Source organism: Nicotiana tomentosiformis, chromosome 2 (assembly GCF_000390325.3).
Source record: "Nicotiana tomentosiformis chromosome 2, ASM39032v3, whole genome shotgun sequence".
Lineage (NCBI taxonomy): Eukaryota > Viridiplantae > Streptophyta > Magnoliopsida > Solanales > Solanaceae > Nicotiana > Nicotiana tomentosiformis.
In genome coordinates, this window is record NC_090813.1 from 26,457,992 (window position 1) to 26,467,971 (window position 9,980).

The 9,980-nt window shown below is 36.9% G+C and overlaps 1 protein-coding gene and 1 long non-coding RNA gene across 2 annotated transcripts; both read right to left on the reverse strand.

Moving 5' to 3' along the window:
• Positions 1-1,649: 1,649 nt before the first annotated feature.
• On the reverse strand, positions 1,650-5,296 carry LOC138891405 (katanin p60 ATPase-containing subunit A1-like). Its single transcript, XM_070193016.1, has 7 exons — positions 5,289-5,296; positions 5,192-5,200; positions 4,131-4,283; positions 3,933-4,020; positions 2,945-3,226; positions 2,581-2,656; positions 1,650-1,846 (listed from the first exon to the last, which is right to left on the reverse strand). The coding sequence occupies exons 1-7, from the start codon at positions 5,294-5,296 to the stop codon at positions 1,650-1,652; spliced, it is 813 nt and encodes a 270-aa protein (XP_070049117.1).
• LOC104099377 (uncharacterized) lies at positions 5,296-5,594 on the reverse strand. The gene is made up of 2 exons (XR_011413428.1): positions 5,519-5,594; positions 5,296-5,430 (listed from the first exon to the last, which is right to left on the reverse strand). It is a non-coding gene; the product is annotated as an uncharacterized lncRNA (long non-coding RNA).
• Between the last annotated feature and the right edge of the window lie 4,386 nt (positions 5,595-9,980).

The following is a 9,980-nucleotide window of genomic DNA, read 5'->3' on the forward strand; positions in this document are numbered from 1 at the left end:
ATATATATATATATATATATATATATAACTACAACAGAATACAATTTAAATACAATTATAATACAACTTTACTACAATTTCGTAAGTATATTGTATGTCATGTGTACTTCTTCTTCTTCGAGTTTCAATCTGAAATTCAGCCAAAATCAAGTCTAATCTTCACCAAAACACTCTCAAAATTGAGATATAAACTCCAATCAATATTCTCAATTGTTTGCAACAACACCCAATCCAAACAAATAATGGTTTTTTAAAACGCAAATTCAATTTCAAAGCTTCAAAACTTTTTAATGGCTATCAATGGTGGAGAGTCAAACACCTTCAAAAATTATTGATTGACAATTTCAATTTGAACACCAATTGTGCAATATGAAAGGAAATTGCTAAGTTAAAACGATTGAAATCCATTGATGAATTCCATTAAAACTCTATACAACAAGAAAGCATAAAAAATAGAGAACATCAAATGAAGAAAAATTGGGGAAAAAAACAGTGAAGGAGAGTAGAGAGACGAAGAGAGAGAATGAGAGATAGAGACAGAGACACAGAGAGAGTTGGGTAAGTATAAAGGGATAAAGAAATAACTGATATTCCTTATTCAATTCATAATATAAATGGATACTCATTTAAAACTTATTTGTATATAATTGGTAAATTACATATGACCATGTAATTAAACTGATACTTGGATAGAGAAGGTAATAAGGTTTTAAATAGTGTATAGGAAGGTAAAAATCCCTTATTTCTTTGTACATGTGGAAAATCCTGCACAGTGTACATGCTACACCCGCCTCTTCTTATAAACAGAAATATTTGTCTCCAGCAAACACTTTAAACTTTTAGCACTTACGTGCTGTATCATTGCATAGTTGATAGTTCTAAACTTAGTGAACTGGCAGTGTTAATACCATTCAAAGGCAGAAAGAGGGAAGAATTGCAATTTATCCCAGTCATTTTAGTAGTCTACTCTACACTCTGCTACGAAAATTTAATGTGCTCGAGTGTGGACTCGCCATCTTCTACGAAAGGAGTGGCAAAATTTGGAGTTCAGCTTTCCCTTTTTGGAGGTGCCATTGTATCGAGTATCGACCTAGTCTGGACAAAGCTTTTCATACAAGTTATCCGTTGTTGTTATGATATAAATGATCTGCTAAGGAGAAAACATAGACAATAATTGGAATATATTCTTTTAGCTATTGTCATGCGTGTCGCGTTGAATCTTTTAAAGTAATCCTAGTTCAAAATTGTCTTTTACGTGAACCTTCCCTGATTTATCATATTGGTGAAATCGTGTTTTAATCATATTTTGAAGAGGTGTACTAAGATAAGGCAATGAAAAGGGGAAAAGAAGTTAATGGAGTAACTATAAACTGATTAAACTTAAGAGTTGAGACCAAAATCTCATGGTAATGCGTTCACAAACGTGTCATAGAGACTAAAAAGCAAAAAGAAAAGAAAAAGTAAAATGAAAGAATAATTACCTTTATATGTACATAGCTATGTTGCTGGGACTTCTCCAAAATAGCTCAAAAAGGTAGTGGGACATTTGAAAAGTCCGTACAATTAAAAGCCCAAAAATTGTCCCCAAATTCCTTCCCCATTGTTCTTTACCCGTTTCACTCTGTACAAAATGATCATAGTAATCCTGCTTAGCTCCTTCTTTTGCTAAAAATGGCGGCTGCTTGATTCTGTTCACGGAAACTATACTGGATGTCCATGGCCTCCAACAGGAGCATCAAGGATCTGCGATCAGATATAATAGAATGAAACATTAGGTTGCCTTTCTTAATAAAAAAAATAACATTCATAGAGTCAACAGTGATTTCCAAAGGTTTATAAGCTTTTTCTGGTAAGCCAATCTTAAACCAAACAGGAGAGCCAAGAGTTTATAGTACATGATGCCGCACCATCCGCATTGAGTTTATAGTAGCCCATGTTGGAAGGTGCCATATAACGTGAAGTGCGATTTCGTTTGTGATAGAGAGAGCATCGGCTACCAGCAATATGTACTCAATTGCTTTCTTAACAGTCATAGGAATAGAAATAGGTATTTTTGCATTATTGTGCAAGTTGTGGTTGCAAGTAATCCATATACTCCATAAGCAAAAATGGAAGGATCAATAGCCAACTGGAAGGATCAATGTTTGCCGAGTAGTAATGGAAGGATCAATAGCCAACTGGAAGGATCAATGTTTGCCGAGTAGTAATGGAAGGATCAATAGCCAACTGGGACCAAAACAGCCTGGCATTACTACAAACCAAAAATATATGTATGTTCAGTTGTTTCAGAAGCATTCTTACAGAAAGGGCATAGATTGTCACTACTAATTCCAATAGAGTGGAGATGGTTGTTTGATGGTAATCTTTTATGAATAACAAAGACATAGGACAAACATAACTTAATTCTGGGCTTTGAACTTCCAAATCCATCTAAAATCTTTGTTATTTGAAACTGGGCAGCATTTGTGTGAATGATAGCCTGATAAGCGGGTGTGGAAGAAAGACCATTTGAAGATAAAGCCCATATAGATATATATCAAATACTTTTAGAATGAGAACGAATATGTGTGGTAAATATACCAAAAAATGGATTCATTTCGTTGTTATAGACATTTGGATTACAGTTATATGAATCAGCTCCACTTTGAGGCTTGAACTACCAAAAACAGAGCAAAATTATGTCAGGATAAATAAATTTGGGATGAAAATATGAAGCACGTGCAAAGAGAGTGTCAATTCATGTGCAGTATTATAAACCAAGCCAATGGTGAACCTTTCATTACACAAAGTGGCAATCGACAATATCAAAATAGATAGAGAACTAAACAGAAAGAATAACAACTATGGCATCTGATCAATGTCACACATAATTATATACGTCAAGACCAAAAAAAGAGGTACTGTATTTACATTAACAATTTAAGTTATTCATTTTATAAGTTACCTGATTTTCTAGAAATTCTGAAAACCATTTCTCATGTCGTTCAACGTCCCCTGCTGAAACTGTAGGTTGTATTTTATCTATAGCTTCTAGGAAGTCATCCATCATAACTGGAATTTCCAAAATCTCAGCCTCGGATATGTTCTTAATCTCATCTGGGTTTTTTCCTGCTATCTTACGTCTCATCCCATTTAAAGAAGCATCTCTGCAGATATTTGTTAGATCGTCTCCACTGTAACCTTCTGTTCTTCGTGCCACTTGGTCAATATCCAGGCCAGGAGCTAACTGGCATTCATGTTGCAGATTATTAGTATCAACAAAATTTTCTGTAAAATCTCAAGGAGCAATAATAACCGGAAGCAAATTTACGGCGAGGTCTATGATTCAACTGGACACATTACTTTCTGCTCAAAATTTGTATGCAATGCGAAAACAATTAAAATTTACACATAATATGTTATCACGCTCAATTGGACCCACTAACTCTAAATCCTGGATTTGCCTTTTAGATGATTAGCAGTTGTCCGGCATATCTCATGAGCAGAGAAAATATTTGAGTTTGTTTTCAAGTCACGATGTAACAAAAGTTTATGTATAAACTTCATATATATTTCCATCATCACCCTTCCTTATCTTTCTAGTAACTTAAAAATTCTGTTGAGATATAACCAAAAGGTCTCTTATTATTAATTTCTTCTTTTTTGACATTTTTTTTCCTTTTATACCTCATAATATTTTGTTCCTGTGATCTTAATAATCACTGAACTATAATATGCAGCAACATAGTATAGCTTACTAGCTAGCTAGTTCAAATATTATGTATATGCACATTTTCTTTGTAAGTCAAAAATTTCCAGTGTGATCATAGTCATTCCTTTTTATTGACTTTGATCATCGAATCTATTCTTTGAGTAGATACATATGATGATAATATAGCAAATGAACTTCTTACAAGAAAACGAAGCACAGTAGTAATAAGACAAGAGCTTACCATGATTGATTTTAAGTTTATCTTTATCAGCTCCTTACGGCTCTTAAAATCAGGAAGCGGGATGTAAATCCGTTTTTCTAGCCGCCTCCTACAGTAGTACAGTAAATCACCAATTAGACAAGATTCAGAAATGGAACAGAACACAAATCAGAGTTACAAAAGCAAATATTGACTAGGAAGTTAAGGAGTAAATTTAACCTTAGTGCCTCATCAAGAGCCCAGGGGAAATTTGTTGCTGTCAAAACTGTCACCGGTTTGCCTGCAGTATTATTAGTGGAGTTGTTTAACCGATCTATCTGAACTAGAAGTTCAGACTTCACTCTTCGGGATACTTCATGCTCTCCAGAAGCCCTAAGAAACAGGTTCAGAGTTGGTGAAGTCTTACCACTAGAATTAGAACTAAGAAATTATAAGTTTAACACAGGCAATAACTTAATTATGCTCAAATTAATGTTGATTGTTGAGCACATGCATAAATATTAGTGCGAGATGTATGCAAACACAAGAGGTAGGTGAAGAAAAGAGGAGCAGGACGAAATATTTAGAGTTTAAGGTTTATGCATCGATGTTATAAAAATTATTTCACAATAATCAAGCTACTTATAATATAAATATCATAAATCTTTTTGATAAAACATTAATTTGTGACCTGATAAGATAATAACTAACATGCTATAGATATGATCTAGCAAATATCAGTTTAAAGTCACGGCGACCTCCAATTGCACTGCTCAGACGCATTAATTGTTAGCTTGATAAAAATCTCTGTGGTCGAAAAACATATACATGCATATGGATGGCATTATCAGTTCAGCGCAGACTAAGCTGCTCCAGTGAAACTAAAGTATGATTCAGTTTTGATAAAACATACAGCCTCTAATTTCCTTCCTGCTAGGTATTCTTCTAGGGTTTCAAATTTGTTTTAACCTTCTCTTCTCTCTGAAGTTCCTATGCAAAGCTTTGGACAAGTAAAGGCGCGTCACATATTTACTCGGTAAAAAAACAAAATCAAACTGGTCATGAAATTAATACTATACGGTACATCACCAATCAAGTCCTATTAGATGATTGAAATCTAGTTTCTAGAAGTCACAATGAGAAGTTTTATCACATATGGTAGACCCGAAACACACATCTATGCCTAGAAGTTTTATCACATATGGTGACGAAAACAAACCTTACACGACAGCAAGACAATGAGAAATATCCTCAGCTGTCACATGTATATGAAATCACTTTAGAAAGAACAGATTGCTTACCCTCTGGCACTGCAAAGAGAATCAATCTCATCAATGAAAATTGTACTTGGAGCACGGGCAAGATCAAACAAGCACCGTACCAATCGTTCACTCTCACCGTACCATTTTGCACACAACGAAGAACAAGAAACATTCAGAAATGTTGTCCCACACTCTGTAGCAACAGCTTTGGCCAAGAGTGTTTTCCCTGTGCCAGGAGGACCAAACATAAGAACTCCTCTCCAAGGTCTCCTGATACCCTGCAAGTAACATTGAATATGTGAACTATGTAGAAGTTTCATAATAAGTATTCATTACTCTTTTATTAATGTGCCATGTAGTTACAACCTGTGCATAGCTGCAGCTCAAAAACTTATATATCAGCAACAAATTGCAACTTCCATTGGATCAAATTGTATCCTCGTTATGTGAAGACAAATATATGAGATAATTCAGGTTTCAACAGGAAAAACTATTCCCAGCTTATTTTCTTAATTATGTGCGAGGAGCATATCTACCTCTGATGAACAGTTTGTTACAAGGCAAAAGAAAAGAATAAATGACGTGTGTTTGATATGACGGAAGTCATTTTCCTCTGACTGAAAACATTTTTCGGAAAACAGATACCTAACAAGTGTAAGTGGGAGTATTTTGATAAAAAATTGTAAGTAGTAAGATTAAATAATAATGTGTAAGTGTTATTTGGAGTGATTAATATGAAGTTAAAGTTAACATAGTTAAAATAGTCGTTGAACCGGGTCGGGGCGGTTAACCGATTCAACAGTAATTTTTATTGAACGGGTTTGACCGGTCCGATTAACCGGTAAGAAAATATATACGGACCAACCCACTAACCCCCAAAACCCAGCCCTACCCGGCCCCCTTCCACCGATCCGGACCGGTCCGGTTTACTATCGGTCTAGGCCGGTCCGGAACCGGATCAACCCGGCCCGTTAAACAGGTCTAGGTTCACTATATCGGCTCTGTAAAATTTGAGTACCGAAAGTTTCTTTACCCAATTGACTCAGTGAAATAAATCACTGTTAGTTTTTAGGTCTACTTTGGGTTTTTTGTTAAATAGACTAAACTTGCTCAAGTTTAGCAAACTTAAAGGACAATAAGTGCTCACGACAATAGATAAAAGAAAAAGTTAGACTTACCCCCAAATAGATAAAGGCAATAGATAAAGGACAAAGTTAGACAAACGGGCCGGGTTGATCCGGTTCCGGACCGGCGTAGACCGGTAGTAAACCGGACCAGTGGAAGGGGGCCGGGTAGGGCTGGGTTTGGGGGATTAGTGGGTTGGTCCGTATATATTTTCTTACCGGTTAATCAGACCGGTCAAACCCATTCAATGAAAATTACTGTTAAATCGGTTAACCGGCCCGACCCGGTTCAACAACTATTTTTATTTTTTTTTTAAATTATCACACTTGTTTCTTCAATCGATGGGCGCGAACCCGTTAAGCCCGGTTTTAAAAACTCGGTAACCAGCCAGGATTGGTAACCGACCGGTCACTATTTTTCTCAATCAGGCAGGATCGGTCCAGTTAACCGGTTCAACAGTAATTTTTATTGACCGGGTTTGATCGGTCCGATTAACCGGTAAAAAAATATATACGGACCAACCCCCTAACCCCCCAAACCCAGCCCTACCCGGCCCCCTTCCACCGGTCCATTTTACTACCGGTCTAGGCCGGTCCGGAACAGCATCAACCCGGCCCGTTAAACAGGTCTAGGTTTACTACATCGGCTCTGTAAAATTTGAGTACCGAAAGTTTCTTTACCCAGTTGACTCAGTGAAATAAATCACTCTTAGTATTTAGGTCTCCTTTGAATTTTTTGTTAAATGGACTAAACTTGCTCAAGTTTAGCAAACTTAAAGGACAATAAGTGCTCAGGGCAATAGATAAAGGACAAAGTTAGACTTACCCCCAAATATAAGGGAAAATTTTGGCTAAAAACTCTTGAAAATGTAATCGCTGAAATATATGTTTGGTAGAGTATGTCTCATATTTGAGAAAAAACTGACAAATAAATAAATAAATAAATAAACAAAAAAATAACATAAATAGAATCGATAAAAACCCGACCTAATTGGTTTGATTTGGTTCTAATATTTGAAAAACTAAATTACTTGGTTGGTTTCTTTTTATGAAAAATTCGATCAAAACCGAACCATGAACATCCCTACTCTTCTGGGCGGTTGCTTCGAGATATATTGTGGACATGCCCCTCAAAATTTTATTTCAAAGTTTGGACCGTTTTTTATATTTTTATTTATATTTTGCCCTAGAAAATGCTAATTAGGGGTTTAAGTTTGGTCAGGGGTCATTTTGAACTTTTAAAAACTTTTGGGCCAAACTTAAAATCTAAAAAATAAATGGAATTTTGGCTCCAAACCAAACAGAACTTAAACAGCTTCTTCTCTTTGGTTATTCTCCCTCAAAAATTCTGGTTCTTAAAATTATTTATGATTAGAACGAAACTCAATATCATAATCACGATAACATTGAGGAGGTCAAGACTCGATCAGAGCAACTAATGCTGATTGATGAAAAATAATTAGCGGCAGTGTGTTTCGTCTAGTTATACCAGCAAAGAATGGCACACGCTTATAACAAAAAAGTGTGCCCAAGGCATTTTGAGGTAGGCTAACTCGTTTTGAAACGTATTCTTTCATATCAGGTTGAAGCTAATGTAACGACCCAACCGATTGTTTTGAGCTCTAACACGTCGTTCGACGGTTTGAGGCCTTGGGCAGCTTCACTTCATGTATTATGACTTGTACGTGATGGTATGTGTGGTCGATTTTGATTTTCGGGAAGTTCGGGGTTGATTAGAAGAATAATTCTTAATTCAGAAGTTTTAAGTTTTAAGTTTGAAGAGTTGACCAAGATTTGACTTTTGAGTAAACGATTTCGGAATCGGGATTTGGAGGTTCCAGTAGGTTCGTATGATGATTTTGAACTCGGGCATATGTTCGGGTTGAGTATTGGGTGGTCCAGGTGCATTTCGGCACTTATTGTAGAAAGTTGGCATTTAAAGGTTAGGGATTTTCCTAACTTCGATCATGGTTTGACTTTAAGGCTGTAACGACCCAACTGGTCGTTTTGCTTTCTAGAATTCCGTTCCCCTAAATAAGACTCCCCGTGCGTGCTTTTACTGTTTTATGACTTGCGGGGATGGTTAGTTCGGGATTTGAAAGGGTTCGGATTGAGATCGGAACACTTGGTTCCTTAGTTTGGCTTTAAAAGGCTAAGTTTGACTTCAGTCAATATTTTGGGTAAACGACCTCGGAATCGAGATTTGATGGTTTCAATAGGTTTGTATGATGATTTCGGACTTGGGCGTATGTTCGGGTCGGGTTTTGGATGACCCGGGAGTATTTCGACGCCTAATAGTGAAAGTTGGCTCTCTGAAGGTTTTAAAGTTCTTTAAATTTAATTTGAAGTAGGATTTGGTGTTATCAAGGTCCAATTGGGATTCTGAGACCAGGAATAGTTTCATATGAAGATTTAAGACTTGCCCACAAAATTTGGTGTCATTCTGAGTAGTCTAAGTATGATTAAGCGCGTTGGAGCAATTTGGAAACTTGAAGTTCATATTTTGATTTAATTCGGTTTTAGGGTGCGATTTTTAGTTTTGTTGTTGTTTTTACCCGTTTTGAGAGTTCGAGCAGGTCTGTATTATGTTTATAGACTTGTTGGTGCATTGGACGGGGTCCCGAGTGGCTCGGGTGAGTTTCAGATCTCTCGGAGCAATGTTGGAAAAACCAGAAATTCCAATTCTGGTTTCCTTCTTCGCGAACATAGAAGGACTCACGCGTTCGCGATGAAGGAATTGGGCTGGGGGAAACTTTGTGCTTCGCATTCGCGGGAGGAGGTACGTATTCGCGAAGAGTAAGGCGAGCTGGGTGGGGGTGACACCATTTGCGCGTTCGCGAAGGTGCCCTCGCGTTCGCGTAGGGCAGGGCTGGTAAGCCTCCACATTGGCAAGGCCCTGGTCGCGTTCGCGTAGACCAAGTTTTCTGGGCCTGGGCCATTTGTCTTCACGAATGCGAGGCCTCTTCCGCATTCGCGAAGAACAGGGCAGCTGGGCAGTGTGTTTTAAAATCGGGACTTAAGCCATTTTTAGGTTCATTTATTGCACTCTGGGGCGATTTTGGAGCTTTAAAGAGGGGGATTTCAACCTATCTTTTGAAGGTAAGTAATTTCTACCTAATGTGAGTTTAATACATAGATTATGGGTAGATTGTAATATGTAAATTTGTGGAAATCATGAGTTTAGATAAAAATTCTAGATTTTGATAAAAATGGGATTTAACCACGAAAATAGTTATGAAATTTAGTGATATCATATATTTGAGTTCGTGAGGTTATGGGTAACAACTTTCTTCAAAACTTTTCGGAATCCGGGCACGTGGGCAATGGGGTGAATTTTAGGAATTCTTCAATTAGGGTTGGGTAATCACTTTAATAGTTAGGATACGAACTTCTGAACATGTATTGATTATTTTATATAATATTTGACTAGTTTCGAGTAGTTTGGTACCGAGTTGAGGGTTTAAAGCACATTTGTGGACCGGAAAGTAAGCTTTGAGACGAGGTAAGTCTCTTTTCTAATCTTTTAAGAGGGAATTAACTCCATTGGTGAATTGAATTAATATGTGCTTATATTTGTGGGGGCTACGTATATACGAGGTGACGAGAGTCCGTATGTAGCTACTAATTATGCTTATGTCCGGGTAGTTTAGGACCCAAATCATGTTATACTTACGATATTTGCACCCTACTTGTTAATTTAAGTG

Coding starts and splice junctions, on each gene's coding strand:
- LOC138891405 (XM_070193016.1), bottom strand. Junction 4,021..4,130: donor GCTCTTGATGAGGCACTAAG/GTTAAATTTACT, acceptor GTACTACTGTAG/GAGGCGGCTAGAAAAACGGA. Junction 1,847..2,580: donor CGAAATGAATCCATTTTTTG/GTATATTTACCA, acceptor TTGGCTTACCAG/AAAAAGCTTATAAACCTTTG.